Genomic DNA, 22168 nt, shown 5'->3' on the forward strand with positions numbered 1-22168 from the left:
ATGGGGCAGGGACTCTTTGCTGCTTGTGGCTTATTGTTTCCAGTTGGGAATGACAAACAGTGCTGTGTCCACTTCAGTCTTCTCCACAATGGGGTTGGCATGCTGAGAAGAACTGCTCAGTGTTGAGAAAGCTGTTTTAATTTGTTGGAAAAGAACCTGAAATAGTATACTGTTTTTCTACCTTTTTTTTTTCTACATATGACTTGAACCCCAGCTGCTGAGAGGGCTGGTAAATTTTGTCTTAAAAGCAAATTAAAAGAGTAGCTGGCTGAAGAGGGAAAAGTTGGAAACCCTGTCACGAGGGTTAATAGCACCTCTGAAGAAAAAAGTCTCGTCTTTTAGCATGCATCTCTGTGGATGCTCACGGGTGGGGAAAAAAGCTGGGTGCAGCTCATTTTTAAATCACTGAAATGAAACAGGAAGTATTTCCTGCTTTGTTATATCTAAACTCTAACGGTCTTTGTTATCAATCCTGTTATTTAATGTTAGATTTAAATGCTAGGACTCTTAGTTTTGAGTGGAAAGTAAGGATACGTGGAGGAAGGAATATTGCAACGTCTGTATTGCCCAGTCCAGATGTTCATTGCCAAGTTAGCGTTAGATAGATTTCTTTTTTAAAATAACTGTGGAAAAGAAGTTTACATTTTCTCGATTAGTTGCCTCTGGTGTATCACATTATAAGCTTCCCTCCTAGAGCAGCCCTTGAATTACTGTATTAAAGTAATCTTGGGTAGTTTAGCACTCTAAGGTTGCTTTACTGCAATAACACTTTGGCAACCTTCCTAACGTTACCAAGGATGGCTTCTGCACTTCTCTTTCATTAACGAGTTCAATTCCATGACCTGGTCTGGTGGGAGGTGTCCCCGCCCATAGCAGGTAGGAACCAGAAGGTCTTTAGGGTCCCTTCCAACCCAAACCATTCTGTGACTCTCTGATAAATATAGCCAAGGAATAGGTGTGATTTTCAGAGGGAGTTAATTATTGTCTTCAGAGTCTTTATGACCCTTGGCCATCAGTGGATCTCAGGAGTTCAGTAGCCTGAGTGAGCTTCAGTAGGGTGGGTGGTTAAAGCTGCAGCTATTTAGGCAAGGTCAAATTGACATTCAGGTATGAAGTAGTACTGTAATTATGTAAATGTAAGTTGATGATTATTGGTGTGAGCAGAAAAGACCTTGTGACATTCACCTCGAATACACACTTTCACCTTTCCAAATGGGGGTTCCCTCATCAGCTCCCAAACCTGTCACACCTGTCTAGACTGCCATCCATTAGTGCTGCTTCTCCATCCTCTGTAGCGTAGTGCAGGTGCTATTTCTGGACAGGTTCTTGTTCATGCTGTGCGGCTGGTAGGCGTGGAGCAGTATTTGCACTGCCTGCAGACACTGCCACCGTGCAAAGAGCTGCTCCTGGGCAGCGTCTTCGATTGTAGACTCTGTGAGGTAACAGCTTTGAACTTGCCTCTGTGCCACACATATCAACTGCCAGCCTTTTGGCTCCTGGGTCATTGAAGACACATAGTACAGCGACACTCTAAAAGGAGATAAGGTGTGTTTTAGGTTACTTTATCTTTCGTTTAAAACTTGAGTAAATACTGTCTTTTCTATATCGTCTGGAAAAGGGTGCTTCCTCAGAATTTGGTGGCATGTTTTTATTTTTAGAGACCTTCCACAAGGCTTTCAAAGGAGAAATATACTTAATAAGTTAAACCCTTCTAAAGGTTTTTGAGTCCTTTGTTGCTTCCTCACCATGCTATGCTAGTATGGTAACAGTTAGGAGCCTTGCTCCATGTGCTCCTAGTGGTCTTGTGGGCTTGTACTTATTGTTTCCTGTCTCTGAGGGTGATACAATGTTTGCAGTTACTTGAACTCTTTCTTACATATGTTCCTGCAATCATCACACAGTGAAGTCATTTCCCAGATTTTTGCCTGCCTCAGATTTTTAGATCTGGAATTAAATCTCAGGCAGAATTGTTAGCCTTGAAATTATGCTTGAATGGTGGTTGTTTTTTTTATTTTTTTATTTCATTTTGTATTACACAAATTTCAATTTTAATTATGTAATCATTTCTAAACAAAGAGTAGGAGGTATTTTTGAAGTTGGATGCCTGTAAGACTTCAGTATCCTAACCTGCAATCCAAATTGGTAATACTTTTTCCAACATATTGTTTAGCAGCAGTCAAACATGCAGTGGACCTGAAAGAGTTCTCTGTTCCCCAAAGTATACTTTAAAGCAGAGGAGCAAGCATGTTCAAATTAACTTGTGATTAAGGCAAGAGTTTGAAGGAGGGATTTTCTTATCTCACCAGATGCACTGAAGAATATAAAATATATACTTTTTACATTAGTCTTTCTTTTCTTTTCTTTTCTTTTATTCCAGGTTAAATAAATAAATAAACACATGTGTAAGCATGCCAAAATTTCTCCATCTCTCATAATTGGGAGGACGATTTTTCCTATCACTGGGACTAATACATTCTTCTCTCTTGAATGGAAAACTTGTTTTGGCAGACAGGTTTGAAAGCAAGTGATCTTTTACAGACCTCACATAGATTCATTCTGGACTGGAAAGCTATTGATGTTGTAACTAAGTCTCAGTTATCTTTCCTTTTCCTCTCCTTTGAGTATAGTGAATTACTGAATTAGTTTAGTTACTAGACATTAATTTCAACTTCTTTTGGAAAAAAAATAATAGAGCAAAAGTTTTGGGAAGGATAAAGCAATTATTTTAGACCTTTCTGGCAGAGGACCCTTGAAAATTAATTTGGTTTTGTATTAGAAGAACATATAGCAGAAAAATATTTGCTGAATCAGAGGGGTGCACCATTACATTTTTATGGAAGCAGGAGAAGTATCCAGCTGTTAAGAGAGCCATAAAAGAAAAGGATGTAGGTTAGCCACAGCTCTTAAAGTGCAGATATGTGGGAATGTGATTTCATCCTGTTTCTTCTAGAAGAAATGGTAGTGAAGCTGAAATGTTTGGGGCCAGTCAGATCTATGATGAATTTTTGGAAAAAGCTTTACGCTGATTTACTCTGTGTTTAATTCTTTTGGGGTCAGAACAATTTACAAATGAAATAACAGATCTGAGGAGATTTTCTTGTTTTGGTGAAAAGTTGATCTGTGTATCCAGACATGGTGAAAGGTTGTCATCTGAAATTCCAAGCTACTGGAAAGAATTAATCTGAGTCCTAACATTTCAGCGTACATTACAGAATCATCATAAGTTCTGTAGGGAATCATTTGTGAGAGAAGACATGGGTCCGTTCTGTGCACAGGCTTAAGGTGAAAGCATCAGAACCAGTAGAAATGGCTAAGGAGGTGGACAGAGATTGATCTGTCTCCTTTACCAGATGTAGATATATCCTCTAACCTATACTGTTATGCTCCATTGTTCATTTTGGCAAGGAAGTGATGGCCAAGCCCTGCAGACTTAATTTCTGCATTATCAGGAAAACATCAAAACATAAAACCAATAACATTCACTGTACCTGTTTTTGGAAAATAAAATCATTATTTGCAATATGAATAGCGGTTTATGGGATCCATATGAACTGTAGTTATTTTGAAAAACAAATTAAAACTTGTTGACTACAATCAGGTGTAGGAAGCGTGAGATCTGGAAAGATTTATGAGCTACTAAGCCAAAGCATCCTTTTTCAAATTTGCTATTCATTCATTCTTCCATGGCTGATTCATGTTTGAACTAATTTTGCTCGAAGCCATGAGAAAGATTTGATGTTAACTTATTACTTACAGAGAAGTAGAGTAGGTTTCAGTTAATTTATAATTAATCTTGTTGGAAATAGAAAAATAATTGAACGATGTCATAAGATGACTGTCTTTTAAAGTGCAGCTTTATTTTAGACTGATCAAAATAAGATCAGTCTAAGATAAGCTAATGGTCATGGTGTACACGATCACTACTGTATCATGTATTTAAGTGGACCCTCTCTGAAGTATCAGCGTGCCCTGCAATACCAGCACTTCAAAGAATGCTGCCTCCAAAAAAGCTGAAGCTGTGGTTAGCCACCAAGGGGTTAATAAAGATCAAAGAAGAGCAGACATAAACTCATATGTAAACAGAGATGTTTTTAGACTGGAAGTTAAAAACACCATCATCTAGGACAGCAGCACCTTAAGGGTGGGCTTGTCTTTACCCTGACACGGTGCTTTATAATGTGTAAAGGAGGACTGAAACATTTATTGTCAACATTTGTTTCTGGAGTGTATTTTAAATGAGAGATTCAAAGCTTGTCAATGCAGAAAAGAGTCTGTGATATCTGGGATTGGCATTATTCTCTTCTCTTGTTTTGCACGCTAGTTAGATGGGAATGCATTTTTGGTATGACTTAAAGCACGGAGATAGGGAAGCCTGGGTGGGGTTATTGGGACTGCAGTGTCTAATGTGTGGTTGAGACAGAGATAATATCCTGGCTGTTTGCTGTATTAAAACCCACAAAGAGCATTTCCACCAGGTTTTCAAATGCAGACCTAGGAATTACAGATCTGTGCTGTTTGTACTGTGTTGTTTATATGGGGAAATGAAATTGAAATGAAATAACTGGTAAGACATGCTTCCCTTACTAACTTCTCCGTTTTTTCCCTCTACGCTGGAAGCACATGAGATTTAAACTGTACTAAGGTCCCTTTTGATACAGAGGTCCCCAGAGTAACAGTTCCATGCTAAGTCCATGCAGATGCTGTGCCTGGAGTTCACACCCAGCTTTCCACATCTGCTACTTGGGAAAGATGTGAAAAAGAATAGTACGATTTTCTCTTCTGAAAGCATTATGGAGAAAAAACACACTTTTTGATAATAGTGAAATACAGATAAAGGCAAAAGTCCTTTTAGAAAAAAATAATCCTTTGTAGACAAAGTCAAATGTTTTCTTGGAGAAGTGCTAGAAGAAGCAAGTAAACAACGATAATTTAATAGATTATATTAATATTCTGCACAGTTGATACTATGCCAAAGAAGTTTTACTTGATGACTTTGGGCCTTTGTTATGACCAGTTGTTGTTACTACAGCAATGAGTGTGGCAGAGATTAAGAGCCTGCGCGTGCGTGATTATTTTTTGCCTAAGGATTCCCAATTATTTCCATTTGCGGAAACCCTCTTCTGAAACTATGGAATATGAATGTCTATGTGGGAGGAAAATGAAGATACTAAGGGAAGGCGCAGAGTCTGATGATGTTGGAGTAAGAGTACATGCTATGTCTTTTTTGATATGAAATGTTTTCTATTATCCTTTTCTTCCTTCCTTCCCCCTCGCCAGCACGTTTTTTTCCCTCATTTTTAGTTATGTAGTTGCTGGTCAGGCTGCAGTGTAAACAGGTTACTGATATAAAACAGAATAAAACGTTCAGCCTTAATAAGCTGAGATGGTTACTGTGCTCCAGTTTACAGTGGAGCCCCACGAATGCTTACATGAACGCAGCTGAGAGGGAGGGAAAGTAGATCTTCTTTAAGTGGTATTGCCATTGAAGGCAATACAGGTAATGTAGGTAGCATTTCCAAAGATCTCAAAGCACTTCCTAGGAGTTAATCAATCTTTAATGTTCTGATGTAGATACATTATCAGTGAAGTGCTCTGAAACACATGCTTTGAGATACTGTAGCTGGCCAAATAATATTTTAGTGGCAACTGACTTAATACTAACCAAACTTTCTCCTGAGTGCTTTGCTAATGCAGACAAAGTTGTGAATCAGTTCAGGAACGTGATTTACTGGAAAACAGTCTTTTTCCTGCTGCATTGGTTCTTTGATTTAGCTTACCGCATGGGAGCACAAATACTTGTGCATGGGATCTCCAGGTGAGATGCTGAACTTGATGCTGTTGCTGAGAACTTGCTTGTCAAGCTACATCTTCAGTTCGGTGCTTTACCATTGTTAAACTCAATGTTCTATTTTCTGAAATATGCTTGATATTTTGGGCATGTTACAAATATTAATAGTTTACACATAACATTCTTTAGATTGGTACTTGTAAACATGTAGCTAAATGTATTAATGTGCTGTGGTGTAACTTGTTTTTGTTAGATCATGGTTTGTGAAAGCTTATTGTAAGAATAATGCAGGGTTTCAGAAGATGTTTTACTTGTTTTCTGAAATCACGTTTTATTAAGTCAGTGAAAGATACGTTGCACTGTGTTTTTAAATGCAAAATACAAGAGATTTTAGTTAATATTCTAGACATGCATCTCCATGAAAATGCAATGGATTTCAGTTTGCAAGATAAAGCAGGCACATTGCATTGATGATGCCCTACAGCCTGCTAGCAGTATTCCTTCAAGATCTATGTGTTTTTTTCTAGAACTTGATCACTTTTATTTTTGGATTGACAATCAAATGTGAATGCTTGTTGCTTTTTTTTTTTTTGAGAAGAGCATTTACGTATCTCGCAGCAGATGTCTGGCCTGAGTTCTTGAAGCATTTCACATGGAAGCTCAAGCCACCTAGATATAGAACAAAAAATGTTACTGACCAGAATTAAAAGAATCCAAGATATTTTTTCTTAAAAATGGGGCATTTCTATTTCCTATTCCTATTTAATTTAGAAATAGCACCTGATATTGTGCATGAGCTACTTGATGAGCCATTGCAATCAAATTTTGAATGAAGTTAAAATGAGAAATTTTGGTAGGTTTGTGTTTGGTAATAGAGAAAATTGAAGAGCCTTCTTTGATTCAGATTTACTGCCAAATCTATACCGTTGCTACTGATGAATAAGTAGTGTTGCCACTCTGTGTTTGGTTGTCTGTGAAAGTAAATTAGCCCAGGACCCTGTGTTCAAGCGTGTTTATACCTTTGAAATTGGCATTGCTGACTGATTGCCTTGTGATGGCCTTAGTAGAGAGCCGGGGGATTGATTAGGTTTGGAGATTGACTTATCTGCTTAACTCTACAGTTAGAGTTCCAATGAGGAGTGTCTTATCTAGAAATTTATCTTGGTATCTTGGATTTAGGACATGTGAATAGGGTATTATGTATATTGCATGAACAACCAATGTTCTCATTCTGTGGCATGGTAACAGCCTTGGTTCTGGATGCATCTGTGAAATAAGTTCTAGCAGTACAAAATTCACATTGGCTAATGTTTCATATCTGTATTTAATGTATGTAATTGCTTTACACCAGAGCAAGAACCGTTTCTTTTTAAAAAGAAGAGTGCGATGACTGGCAGGCTGGTTGGAGTCTTCATGACAGCATATTGTTTTTACGGCATACACAATCTAGTTTCCATCTGCTTTTGAGTTTGTCAAAGTTGTCTCTCATGCAGGTTTTCTTGCCTTGAAGACTAAATACCCTTCTAGGCAGAAGAAATCATTTGGTTCTCTAGCCATCCTCTGTCTCTGCAGATGATTTCTTTAATGCTGTGCTGCTTTCACCTTTCTCTCCTTTTCTTCTTGTGCTACTTTTATTTATTTATTACTTCACTAATGAAAGGATCTGAATGGATGCTTCTCTGGTATGCTAAAATCCATTCTTGATCAGCTGTTGGCCCAAGTACAGCTCCAAGACCTCTCAAACTAATCCATTTGTAGGTTTACTGTTTCCTTATTTTTACTCACCCTGCAGGGTCTCTTTTCTGTTCACGCTAGTGTGCTGACTGCTTCTTTTCAGTAAATGTAAAGATAGCAGAATATCTTGAAATATACAATGGGTAAGACATTACAAGAAGTAATTCTTCAGAAATTGTGTGATCTTCTCATCATTCTGTGGTTGTACTCCTTAGATTCAATTTAAGTCTCCTATAGGATATTAGAACCTCAAGGTAATTCCCAAGCCTAGAATTCTTTTAACACCATAATAAAGCTAGTAGGCCAGTTGGTATGTTTTGTTTTGATTGGGTTAATCTTTGAAACTGATAGAGAAAATAGGTTTCCTGTTCTCTTGTTCTTGGAATGCAGATATGTCAGCATGTAAGCTTTTTCCCGTTGACCACAGCGATGTGCGTTTTTCTTTTGAATTATATGATCAAAATTCTGATATACAGGCTATATTGGTCATTGTATTTTTCATTTCTGTACAATTAAAACATCTACTTAGTTAAACATGAACTGAGAAGAGAGTCTTGTCTCAAGTCTGGGTACCTAGACTGGCAATTTGGAAAACTGAAAAAGAAAGCAATGTCATGGTAATGCTACTTGAATAAAACATTTAATATCAAAGCATTGCTTCTATTCATTCAATATTGTTACTAAGGAACCACCAATTACTGTGTATCATGTTAGTGGGGCCCCTGACAAATCCATGCAAATAATATGATTTATAATTCATAAATCCTCAGTCCCCTGAGAAATGTTGCTCTTGCACTTAAACTAATTGAGTACTTATGTTCATTGATCCAGTCCATATAGCACCTTTAGTCCATATGGCAACCTACTATAGGGCCAGAAGCTTGTTGTCAAAAAAAACACACCACACACACACAAAAAAACAACACCCTTGGTCAACAGCACTATGCTGTTCTCAAAATCCAGTTACTTGGCCCTTTGCTATGCAATGCTTCAGTCTTTCACCCAGCAAACTGCAGCCAACTCAGAGCAGTCGTTACGTCTGTCTCCCCCTGGCTGTAGACGTATAACGTCTGCATGAGACAGCGTTGTTCTTTGGGGATGGGGCTGTAGCAGTTAAATGACCTTACCTGTAAGCTGGTTGTTCTACAGTAGCTGTATTGTTTACTGGATTATCTTGGTACTAATAAGCATTTGTCCCAGTAGTTGCTCTCAAAAGCAGTTTGTTTTTAAGAATTAGACAATAGGTGTGTGTTTATGGCTGTACAGTTTTTTGTTATATATCTGTCTGTGTGTAGAGAGTAGATATTTTTCCTCATCATGTAGTGGTTGCAGGTAGTTACAAATACCCAAATACGCAGGCTAATAGTCGATGACGTTATTGTTTGTGAATAGTCACTGCACTGGTGGAGGACGAGGAGTCCTATGCAAATTTCATTCCCTGAATGGAAAATAAAAGTAGGGGACTAAAGATATATTATGTTTCAGGATAATTTTTTGCCCGATCATAGTTTCCTATTTTTCTAATAATTTTAGCATAGTTTTGCAATGTAGTATAATTTTAATTGCTATCCAGTAGAATGACATCACTTAATTCTATCAAAACTGTAGAGAGATAGATGAATGACAAATTAATAATTTACCATCTTTGCATAATACTGTAGCACAGAATACCAGAAGGATTGATGGCAGAAGAGGTTAACAAATTTTAGCGGCTTCCATTAGCTTTTCATTGTCATATGTTTGTGGTGCTGACTGAAATAAGCTTTGTAGGAGATCTCAGTCTAGGGAACTAATTACTTGTGCCGATTGCCATACTGATGAATAGACCCTCATTGTATCATTCCCCTGAAGACGAGGAGCAGTCTGTGATTCACGACTGCATCCTGGCTGATATTTGATAATAATTTTAACAGATAAATGTAGGAAGGCAGAATGATGAAGTGCCTATCCATGCTCTACGACTATCAAAGGCATGCACATAGCCAGCTGTGTTCTGCCTTTTTTTTTGTGATTGCTGAAGGAGAATTTTAAGTTATTAATCGAGCTTTGAATAAAACCCTATCTTCCTGTGTTTTTTTTAATATTGCTTCATTTGACTAAGTATGCCAAAATCATTGGATTTTATAACAAAAGCATTCAAATTTAGGCATGATTGTAACACATAAAGTGTGAATATAAAATACTGGGGTATTTGTTTCAAATACTTGAGTATTTTTCTGAAATTAAGAAATCAGGAGGATGAAGAATAGCACTGCCTTTTCCTTGATGTCAGAAAAGGGCATGGAAACTTAAAGCTAGATGCATAGACATTCTCAATTTTTATAGGATAATTTTCAGTCACAATTTTTAATATCTACAAATTGTGTTTAAGAGGGGAGCTATGCAAATTATTGTGGCTTTTGTTACTATGTTTGAAACCTTGGGTTAGCTTAAATAAAACTCATCTCTGGCTTTAGACCTCAAAACTAAGAATATAGATATCAAGTATTTTTAACTATGGGATCTGTAAATTAGTCATGGCTATTCATTTGTCAGTGTTGACAGGTATACTTTTTATTAGCTATTGGACCAGAAATGGAATATATGTACATTGCAAGTTATTGTTTTAATACTAGTTACGTTAACAAACATAGCCTATGTTTTGTAACATGGCTATATAGGTTTTCAGGCTATGAACCTATCATGACTATTCTATGTGTCAGGCATTTTCTGCTTGTTTATTTCGCTATACCCGAAACTGTGGTTTGTTTTTTGGTACATTCTCTGGGCTAAAATATTGTTTTACAGTGGCATTCATTCATGATCATCTAACAAGATAGTAACTGGCACTTATATATGACCATATTAAAAAGATCTACGTATATTTGGAGCATACAATGGAAAATAATGAATTTGATATAACCTTTTCTAGATGTAATTTTTTAAAAGTATGCCTTCAATATAGCAATTATTACACATCATAACATGTAGTTTTTAATTAAATGTAAAAACACAACTACATAAAACAGGAATCCAGTCTGATTTGCTTGAAAATAGATTGCTATTTCACTCTCCTGGAATGGTTTATTTAAAAACAGTAAATGGAAAAGAAATGCATTTTCTTGTGTTGTTGTAAGCCTCAGGGGCTAAATGTAATGAATATTTTAAGAGATTATTTTAATTAAATTCCTGCACATCTAAACAGAGTAATATTTTATTATCACATACATAACCATGTAACTGAGGTATTCATTAAAGTTAACACTTTCTGGACCAAGAATTCATGGTATGATTTACTGACCTTGTGCAAAAAGGCACAAATTAGGAAGAAAAATGAAGGGGGACAGACTTTGATTAATATAGGTAATGCTATACCATATTTATAATAGCCTTTTCCCTATTCTGGTTTATAAATGCAGTCACTGAGAAAGGTGCCCTGCTGAGGCTGAAATGAGGCTGAAATCGGAGCACATGCCACTAGAGTGTGGGGAAACTGATCACACTGTCAGCAATTCATTTCAAAATGATGTATTTAGTGCTCATTTCACCTTCCAAGAAAAAAGGGAAAGGAGTTCCTTAGACTGGAAGGTGATATTGTTATTTTCAAGGACATACCTAAGTAAAAGATTGCAGAAAGGGGGGAGGTTAAAAAAAAAAAAAAAGGAGGAAAAAAAAAGGCAGCGCAAACAAGGAGAGCTTTATGCAGAAATTCAGTGCTACCATGCTGTTTGATAATTGCTAACATATGTGGCTCCTCTGTTTCATTGTAGTCGTCCTCGTGAGTTCTGGCGCCTTGACTACTGGGAAGATGACTTGCGGCGCCGGCGACGATTTGTGCGTAACCCCCTTGGATCGACACATCCTGAAGCGACACTAAAAGCAGCTGGAGAACATGGTCAGTGTAAAAACTGCTTCTTGCCAATAGCAGCAGGTTACAGTACCTGGCAGTGAAAATTAGACCTTCATTCCTACAAGGTGCTATAAAATTGTCCCAGATGCCAAAAGGCTTGTCATTGCGTTTCAGACATGCTCAGTACAGAGATAAACTGACCATTGCTTATCGTAAGCAACGCTGGTATTTGGTAAGCCTCCTCATTACATCTTAGCTGAGATGGCACATTGTGCACACTTTGCATACAGTGATTTCAAATATAGGTCTCGGTAAGTACAAGAAAAGGTGGATGTAATTTTGCCATTAAACCCTGGACACATGTTCTTGTGGTAAATTACCTATTTATGCCATAGTAACTTCAAAAGACAATGGTCCCTGTTCAGAAATCCACACCAATTATTTCAGTTAGCCTGAGCATATATCAGGCTATCCTTACAGACATATAAAAAGAAAAATAATGCTTCTAGAGCAAAACTTTATTCAGACTTTTGCGTGTGTTTAAGTCCTCAAGTATTTCTGTAAAAATTTGATATGGAAGAAATAGTAACAAATGCCAAAATGTAAAGGATTGTTCAAGCAATAAATGGTAATGACTTCTACCTGGTGATGTTAAAAACAGGTCGCATTTTTAACAGTTTTTTCCCCCCCATTTTATTATCAGGGATCACCCAGCTACATGCTGCTATGTCTGTTCTGTTGGAATGTATTTACAAAACCAAGGAGATAATCAGTTTTAGAACTTGTAATAAACCAAAAGTTAAAAAGCCAAAGCTGAGGAACTTTGGGTTTTAGTCTAGAATTTTGTCTTTGTGATCTAATGAAGATACATTGATAAGGTTGAAAAATCCACCTTTTATTTAAAAATAATTTGCTTATGCTTAAAACTGAATACCCTTCCTCTTGAATGTACATGTCACTGAATAGAATCATTTAAATTCAGTTTTTTCATATTTAGTCTGAATTACTGCGTGTGTATATATACGTACACACACGATACGTGGAGGCATGCACTTTATGCTAATTTAAAATTACTAAGACTGTTGTACGAGCGTAGAAGAACATCACTGTCGTAAAGTTAGTTTCCATCAGGCATCTTAACCTCTGGCACTCAGCCTTAAAGAGCCATTTCTGGAAGAAAATGTCTACAATATGTCAGCTGATATAATGCCAAATGTGACATCAGTCCTTTAAAATAAATGACCATGCAGAGAATAGTCAATAAAGTGATCTAAAAGCAACGTTCATAGAGACCTACATCTTTGACTATAGAAAGAGGAACAAGATGTAGAATTAATTAACCCACTTTTTCTTTGGGGCTTGTTTTGTTAGTACCGTGTGTTGTTTCTATACCATGGACTTTAAGGACACAAGTTTTTTTTTTTTTTCTGTTCAATAATATCCTTGGATAAAGAAGAACTGCCCCCCTTTAAAATTGTGTAGTTTAAGTTAAATAGGACTTGACACAGTTTTACGTATTCTCCTTGTATGTTCCTATTTAATCTTTATGTTGTTTATCAAAGCACTGAAAAATACTGTTATTTTTACGGCAAACTATTTACAGCTTCTGTTTATATTTGTGTAATCAATTCTTTCGAAAGTAAACACACTAATAGAATTATTCATCTTTCATAGTAACGTGATATTTTCATTAATCCATGCTATATTTCAAGGGCTATCACTCATATGCAGTTTGTAATTGACAGGAGTACAATTTTTATTGATACAAAGATCAATTGATAAGATTGAATAAAAGTAGCCCTATTTGATAATATGTAGCTGGTACCTAACCCCAGTAATTTGAAAGGGGCTAATTTTTTTTTTGTTAGTCCTTCTGTTCAGCATTTGACATCCGTAAGTGTTCTATTATATTTAATTTCTTGATGTTCTCTTCTGAATTTAATTGCATAGTACCTTAGTTGTCTGATGGCATTTTGTTTCTTTATCAAGTGAATATTCTAGTGTACCTTAAATCATAATGCAATTTATGTGATTTCTGAAAGTATAGAGAATGACCATCTGCTGGAGTGTAGGTAGGTGTGCAACTGTCTTGATCGAGGACTTTCCATTGGCAAAGTGTAAAATGACCAAATGCAAATTGCTGTTCAACCAGAAGCTATATTTAATTTATAGGAATACAAAGGTTTTTTTTGTAGAAAGTATCAGAAGGTGCAGTTATCAGAAAGGTCAGCTTGAACAGTCACTTGATTTATTTCTTTCTGAAATGTGTTTATAAACTTTTAATATTAAGTGATGTCAGGTCAGAAAATCCAATTGTTTTCAGATTTTCAGAACTGGACGTTCAGGCCGCGTTGCCAGGTTGTGGATATACTTAGAATTTGCAATGGATTTGTCTTGGTGCTTTATGATTTCTTATCAATAATTTATCATTAATTATTGTATTTCAATTAATTTTACATGTCTCTGAAGAAAAAGCATTTTTAAAATGGTGAATAAAGGTTCCCTATTGCCTATTTAAGCTTTTCTGAAAACTAAACAGAACAAAACCAAAACCTGAAATTGGGCATATGGGATTTTGCCAAAAGGGAGACAGGAAAATAATGCATAAATAATGGGAAAGTACTATTGCGTGCTTGCGAGCATAGAATTTAGCACACTTTTCACTAGTAGGTGCACATTATCAACTGCTTGGTGTCTTGCAAATCAAATCATGTATATTCCCTGCCCCGGAGAGCTCACAGTCTGGAAAAGATCACAGTTTGCAACTGTGAAAAAGCTTTAGAAACAATCGGAAGCCTAGATATTGTTCAGTAAAACCTATAGAGAACAACAACAACAACAACAATCAGCTCTCTTGCAGCCTAGTTATGTGTCTTAGTAGCAAGAACCAATCTTTTCCAGGGATTGATTTGATTTGAAGGAGAGCCTCTGGTGCAGAGGTGGCAGAATAAATACCTGAAGACTAATGTTCTCTGTTCAGACAATCAATACCAGCCCCATGACTATACTTCTGGCTACCTTCTAGTTAAAAACAAATTTTTTAATTCTGACAATTTAATTGCCATTCCCAAGTTCACATTAACTTGCTTGGGAAAAAAAAGCTTTAGGTAATTTTTCAAAGGAAAAAAAAAAAAACACCTTCCAAAATGGCTATTTATAAACGTCAGGCTAGTAATGTAGTGTGGGGGAAGCAAAGAGGTGAAGATGCTGTGGGATGCAAAGAGTTAATTTATTTCTGTTTCCATTTTCCACTCATTGTTTAGAAATGAAACCAAAGGGTTTATGAATTATATAGATGTGAAAGTCAAATTTCTGTTCCTGGAAAGTAATATCATGCAAAAATGAGTACTTTAGCCCTGTTGGGTTTTGTAGCCTGACTCCCCAGAACACTATTTTGCAAGAGAATCTTTACCTGCTTGGAAATGCCGTACCAAGCTTTTTAACAGGTGGTGTGTCTGCTTGTTTATTTTCATTGACATTTATTAAAACCTGGGGGGAGGGGATTAAAACAGTCTTTAGTATTTCAGTCGAGGCGGAGTTCACAACATTGCCACTGAAAGTATCTAGCAACCGATCCTATATAATATTGAACTTGACTGGCCAGTTTTCTTTGCCTAAACTCAGGGGACAGAAAAGAAGTCTTAAAAAGAATATTTCAGAAATCTGATGTGAAAGTGTTTGTTTTTCCCAATGTTGCCTTAAAAAAATACAAAACAAAACAAACAGACTTAAGGGAGGCTTCTGGGAGGCCCAACTAACAAAACGATAGTAAATTTTTTTTAGTGCATCCTTTCCCAGAATTGCTTTTTCTGATACGTTTACCAGACATTAAAAATATAAAAAGCAATAGTAAGTTACCTTCTGTACGGTCCTTTCTGGTAATTTATTTTTCAAACAGCTTTTAAGAATTCCTTTTTTTTTTCTTGCAAGTTATAGACAAACAATTTAAAACAATCTGTCATTCAGTGGATGATTTAAGTGAAATTATTTTTACACCCGAATGTTCCAGAGGTTTGACTGGGATAAAGAAGGCTCTGTGCAGATGCAGAGATGTTTGCTAAAAGCTCCTTGAAGGAAGCGGGTCCTAGAGAGCAATTTGGGAAGGATTGCATGGAATTAGAATAATGAAATATAATAATGAAATTAGTGTGCCAGAGGAACACTCTGCTAGCAGACTGTTACACCCTGTGCAGAACATAGGCCATACCTTTTGGTCTTGATCTTGAAAACGTGAATGTGAGCGACTGCTCAGATCTGCAGGGCTGGAGCCAGAAGCCTGGCCATGCCAAGGCTAGGCAGGCCTGGCAGAGCGCAGCTTGCGTTACAGGTGACAGCAGGATCTGGGACGTGGCAGATGAAATCAAGTGCGGGACACCCCTGCACGTACATGGGAACGGAATCTGGCACTTGCTGTCATGCTCTGTCGTGTGCATCTCTAGTAGGTAAATACAGAGAGAGAACTACACTGTGGCTTACCTAAGTGCATGCAATACACAAAACAGGTGAACCCACGTGGAGTGTATTCCATTTCTACACAGATACTCACTGTGCCTGTGCCTGTTGGCTGTAGGTGCAGTGCTTTATTCAGCTCCGTACAGAAAAAGCAGATTCTGGTTCGGGGTGGTGTCTGATTGCCTTCCAGTAGTTGGTGCCTGTGTCTCCCTGCGCACGTACATTACACATTTGTGTGTACGGTGCACGTGTCAGGAAACGTGGGTAGCCAACATTGTGCGGAGAGATGACAAAAATGTAAACAATTTACAAAGTCAGACTAAACTTATAATCTAAAATCTTTTCTTGAAAAAAGGCAGTTATGCAAGGTGTATGTTTTTGAATCGCTATAATATAGTTTGAGAAATAAATATCATCAGAATGAGGAAAGACGAGGCAGGAGGTGTGCATTTCTGTTACCCGATTGTCTCTGGCTTGGAAGTGGCCATATTGATTTTACTTTTTCTTAGTGATAGATGAGAAAAAAAGACTGCAGGACATACTAGTAACTTGGACAAGTTATGCTAAATGTAAAAGTATTGAACTTTGATCTTGGCTCTCAAATCAATCTTAAATGAGAATAGGTAGAAGGCTAGTATGAAATAGTACCTTCAGTGTGACATTATAATGAAGGAAGCAAAAATGACAGCTATGTACTATGCACATGGAGGTTTTTGAAACACCGAATAGAGTTTTCTAGCATTAAATAGGGGGAAAAAGGGGAGAAGAAAAAAGGGCTGATTATCCTTTACTTTATCCCTGGCATGGTTTTGTTCTATTTTACTTTTTTTGATCTTCAACAGAATGCTGCTGGGCCACTGAGCAACAGTGCATGTGGTGTGTATTAGTATACTGTTGGTAATTTTACTGCTGCTAACTTAAAATCCTCAAGGGGGAGTTAATTACAGGAAAACCTTCCTAAATATCAGCTGCATATTTTCCATGACAAGAAGGTTTTCAACTCACGTTGAACAATTCCAGAATTGGAGTTACCATTATTTACATGAATACGTTTTAGAAGAAAGTAAAATCTGTGTTTGTACAATGCAGTTAAAGCTTTTCAATACTTTATTTTTTGAAGGCTGACAAGTGGCAGCTATTGTTTGGGGAGAAATGACCATGCATAAATTGAATTTTATTTTGTATGGCAAGTTAAACTTTTTATCTTTGTTAAGCTCCAGGCATGTGGCAAAAACAGAATATTTGTTGATATTTTTTAGGGTTTGGGAGATTTTTTTTTGGTTTAGTTTTCACTTAATTGAAAACTTTATTATTTGCAATTTATGTGCATATATTTACTTAATTTAAACTTTATATATTGCCACTGGGGAGTTGCCTTCTTCTGTAAATGTTTGCAGATTAACTTTTTTTTTTTTTTAACCCAGCCAGTGGAACTTCAAACCGTGTATGGCAGCAATCAGCGACAGCAAGGAGCAGTGTGCTGAAGTTAGTCGCTCACGATGTGCTTGGCGCACGTTTTTTCCAGCGCGGCAGTTCCGTGGGCATTCTTAGATCGCTTTTAAAGAAATACCCCGCTCGGTTTCAGCTTCGAAAGAGAGAGAAGGAATTAAGGGTTGCCAACCAGCGGCAACTTCAGCGTGGCGAGCTCTCGCCCTCCCCCTTTCGCCGCGGCTCCTCGTTCCCACGGAGCAGCCGCAGCGCCGGCGGCCGGGGGGATGCTGCGGGGGCTCCCGGCGGGCACCGGCACCTCCCGGGCGGCTGCTGCCGCCTCCGGGGCCCGGCTGCGGGCCGGGGGCCGCCCCGGGCAGGAGGGAACCGGAGGGGACCGGGGGCCGGGCTCCGGTAGCGCCCTTCTGGGCGGTGGCGGCCGCGCTGCTGCAGGCAAACGCTGCTCTGCCGTCGCCTTTTTTCGCGGCGGCACATCCCCGTGCCTCCCGCGGGCAGGTGCACCCCGGCTCCGGCCCAGGGGAAGCCCCCCCGTGCCTCCCCGTTGCCCCCCACGCCGGAGAAGCGGGGCTGGAAGGCTGCTGAGGGGCAGGGGGACAGCGGGACCTGCCGCCGGCAGGGGAACTCGCCCCGCGGCCGGAGAGAGCAGAGCCCGTCCTGCCTTCCTCCTCCCTGCCCAGCCCCGGCACAGGCACTTGAAACGGAGTTAAACGCTGCAGAGAGCTCCGGGTAGTTTTGGGCAGGCTTAATAGGATTAAAAGTAGCTGTGTTTTAACATTAGAGGATTAAGGCAGGTACTTCCCGTAGCTAGTCTGAAACGGCGTTTTCTTTCTCAACTTTCATTTTTTACAGAAAAAAAACCCACACACACACAGAAAACAAAGCTATACTCCTTTGTCTCTGCCTCCGAAACCTGACAGAGCAGTGTCTCTTTCTCATTTCAGCTCCTGATGAAGATATACTTGTTAAAGGAAAGCAGTCCATCAAGAGTCAAGTCTTAGGAAATCAGAACTCAGAAAGTGAGATTCTCTTGGAAGGCGACGATGATATCACGTCATTCATTGAGGAGAGAGAAGTGGAGAACTTAACGGGTAACTTCAGTTATCTAATTTCTTCTCAGCTTCTTTACTGTTTAAGTTCTCATCTCCCCTGCTCTGCAGTGAATACTAATTTAGGATACACATCATTAAATTGTTCCTTCCCATAACTGGGTCTTTCAGATCACTTTCTGTACACATCTGATGCTGGGAATTTACTTGAGGACAGTTGCGCATTTTCTTTCTTGGGCTTTTATAACCTGCTTGCTTCCATGGCAGATGTCTGTATTCTAGGAAATCTTCCTTAGAAAAAGAAGCTCTACCCAGCAAAGAGCTTTTTTTTTTTTTTTTGACCTCGTTTCATTCCTCAAAACATCAGACCTAGTGGGCAATTAGGCAAGTCATTTGTAATTAAAGGCTTTGGAGAGTTTCAGAGTCCTGTTTCCCCCCGAATTTATAAAATTGTATGTATTAGTGATTTACTTGGATTTCAAGGATCTGTGCGCTCACTGGATTTAACTGCCTTAAACCCCTTGTCATTCCCTCATTCAAGTCCCTTCTCCACAGGCCATAACCGTATTTGACTTTGTTTCTTTTTCCTGCAGAAAAAGATAGTACTTTAGATCCTTGAACTTGATTAATTTTACGAACCTTTGCTGCTGTTGCAATCCAAGTGGGATGAGTCAATTTCTGTAGAGTTCATAATGTAAATAGTAACTTCCTTGGTTCACTGGGAGTTATAAAGCAAATTCATTGTTATTTGAGGAACATGGGTTTACATGAAAATGCAAATTTCTCTGTGTTTTGCTGCTTTCTTACCTGGGGTATTCCATGCACATTTTTGTTAGAGAAAAATGTCGTTGCTTGGATAATTCTGGTTCCCCAAAAAGCTAGTAGTGTAATCTTACATTATGATGATTTAGTGAAATTAGCAGAAGTGAATATTTATTGTCAGTTTGCTTATCCCTTGCCTGAACTGCTTTCCACTCTTTAGTTATTAAAAGCAAAGTTAAAAATACAACATACTGAAAATAATAATAAATAAAAAACAAACACCAAACCTACATAGGAAGGGTTGTGGAAAATAAAGAAATAGGAGAATAATGCAATGGCATTTTATGTACGTGGATCTTTTTCTTTCTACCACGAGCTTTCTTCTCAACAGCCTTCTGTGTTTCCTTCTCGTTTATTATACATTCATTGGTTCCAGTAATACATTCATACTGTAATAGAGGTGAAAGGGGAGTTTAATTATATAATCTTGACAATGGCAATAGGATTAAGAAGTAATCCTCACTAATAAAGTGGTGTGGGTAGAAATGAAGTGGAAATTGTCAGGGGTCTTCTAGAGGACCTGGACTGCCCCAGCTTCTGCAGCTGTCTGCTTGCCCTGTAATTGAATGTCTGAGAGTGATTGAAAAAATGTTATTTCTCCTCTGGATTACATGCTAATGTACAGAGGGCAAAGGGAGACAGCAAAAGAACACATAGCTGCTTATTTCATCCATTTGTGGGGGTGAGCTTTGGGAAATCATGGCAGTTCTGCAGCTATCTCATGCCCATCTGCAAACACAATGTATTTGTACATTGGGAATAGAGGGTAAAGCTGCTCTGATCTCAACAGAGCATCTCTTCTTTTGTCCTAGTGGCACACATTGAGATTGATGCGAGATTAAGGACCATCACCCTCCTAACAATCGATGGAAATGACAATTCATCTGAATTTTTTGTCAGTTATTCTCACATTGATTACCTGAATGTGTGTACCTCATTTATAGATGCTTTATTAAAACAAAATTGTCTGTGTCACTTTCATATCTTCCACTGTTTTATAAAAGTCAGATAATAGTGCGACCAAGTAACTTCATTTCCTTAGCTCTTAATCAGCTGGATGACAAACCTAACCTGCTTTCTCTCCGTGTGTGTTAGTTTATATAAGAGGTTCTGTATTGTCAGATCTATGCCGAACCTATTGTTTTCAGTAGTCGTCTGATTTGTCCCTGTGATAAGCCCTGTGGAGATGTGATTATTCCAATAAAAATTCATTCAGTTGGAAACCAACCCTCCAGCTGTTTACTCCCACAGTCCCCGAGCTACACTAATGCTATATGGAATCCTTGAACAATATTTAACATGGAATCAGAAGCATCTTTAAAACATTTTACTTCAGGCTCTGTAACATTGTCTAACCTTAACAATAGATTTCTATCATCCATGAGGGAACACTTCACAGTCAGACAACTTTGAGCCTTGACTGCTGTGTTCATCTTTGTGGAAAGCTATTGAAACTCTCCAGTACCTACAGAACACGTTTGACAGTAAGATTTCAAGTGCTTGTGTGCACACTCTCTATTGCATACACCAGAAGGTATGCAACCACTGAACTTTTTCAAAAAGAAAACGTGGCTGAGGAAAAACTATATATTGCCATGCTAAAGCCAGCTCTGGCATGTATAATATATGCATCAGTTTGCAATTGTAGCTGCTTCAACGTTCGGCAGAACAGAGACATTGTAAATCTATTACATATGTTCTTTTCTGGGATAAAAAAAGTTTTGTTTTTTTAAGGAAGAGCTAAGCTCTCTGTTTTATTTATTTTCACATTCTAAGCTTGAAAAGCAAGTAATTTTGAAAATTGTTGGTGTTCTCCCTCTTTGGCAGGACCAGTTGCCCTAAGCGCACCAGCTCAGCTTGTGGCACCCTCGGTGGTAGTGAAAGGCACTCTTTCCATCACTCTTTCTGAGCTCTACTTTGAGGTGGATGAAGAAGATCCCAGTTTTAAGAAAATCGACCCGAAGGTAAGAGATCATTGACCCTGAGCTCTGAGAGATGATGACAAATTACCCGAGGCCTTTAATTTTTCATTCTACTTCCTTTACCTCTGTTGGCCCGCAGTGTCCCTGCTTTAGTAAGTTTGCCACTGACCATATATGTTAGTGAACTTCACTGAAGTGCCACCTCCTCTCCTTCTCCCCGTTCTCCCCCTCCCACAATTCGACCCTACTTGAATGTTAATTAGCTTGCTGCGAATAAAGCTCCAGGGAGGCATCTTAAATAAAGACATCTTGAATCACAGGCCTGTGTGAATACTGGAAAGTTCAACGAGGCTGTTAGCCCAAATGCTTTGTTTTACTTTCCTATTTTTATATAATGCCAGTATAACATCGTGCCTAACTTCCTACGCTCTTAAGTTTTCAGTGCTTCTGTATCGTATTATTATATAACCGATTTTACGGGGCCTGTTACTATTTATTGTGCCTAAGCACAGAACATAATTGCCCTCTTAAAATACGTTTCTGAACTGACTTGTTAATTTCCACGAACTTTATTTGCTCTGAGTTACTTGATTACCAGTGTTTGTTTAGAATGAGCAACCTTTCAGTAAAACTCCAATGCAAAGGCAGGCTGTTCTGAGCTCAGCTTAACAAGGTTGCACTTGAATGTTTTCTACAGTATTGCGGCAGCATTTCAAAAGTATGACACGTTACCGATAAATATTCTCGTATCCCATTTTAAGCACAGGGATGTCTCTTGATTTTTAAAATACCTGCTTATTATTAAACATGGTAATAATTTCTTTATGAAGGGAAAATAACTTGCAGGAAGATGTAGTGTTTTTCTGCTTGTCTGCAGACAATTCCTTGTGTGTTAAGCACCAGTTCAGTTCTTTGTTCCTATCGAGCAAATTGCTCTTGTCTGTATTAAAAATGGCCTCAGTGGGTCTGGAGGCTGGGATTATCAAATCCTATCAAGGAATAAATAAGTTTTGAAAAAGAACACTGAAATTCTTTGAACCAGAATTTAGTATGAGTGATTAGTTAGAAGTGTGATTTTATGTGGCATCATAAATGAAATTTAACTTTTTTTTTTTGGTCCTGAAAT

General features: G+C 38.2%; 1 protein-coding gene across 3 annotated transcripts in view; it reads left to right on the forward strand.

Annotated features, from left to right (window-relative positions):
• The window catches only part of LRBA (LPS responsive beige-like anchor protein), a 397026-nt gene that overhangs the window by 196125 nt on the left and 178733 nt on the right, over positions 1 to 22168 (forward strand). For all 3 annotated transcript variants that reach the window (XM_083836333.1, XM_083836331.1, XM_083836332.1), the window contains 3 exons: positions 11272 to 11396; positions 18194 to 18340; positions 20948 to 21084. In XM_083836333.1, coding sequence (XP_083692459.1) covers positions 11272 to 11396; positions 18194 to 18340; positions 20948 to 21084 — 409 coding nt within the window. The remainder of the gene's footprint in view (positions 1 to 11271; positions 11397 to 18193; positions 18341 to 20947; positions 21085 to 22168) is intronic.

The sequence above is a fragment of the Anser anser genome (genome assembly GCF_964211835.1).
Source record: "Anser anser genome assembly, chromosome: 4".
Classification (NCBI taxonomy): domain Eukaryota; kingdom Metazoa; phylum Chordata; class Aves; order Anseriformes; family Anatidae; genus Anser; species Anser anser.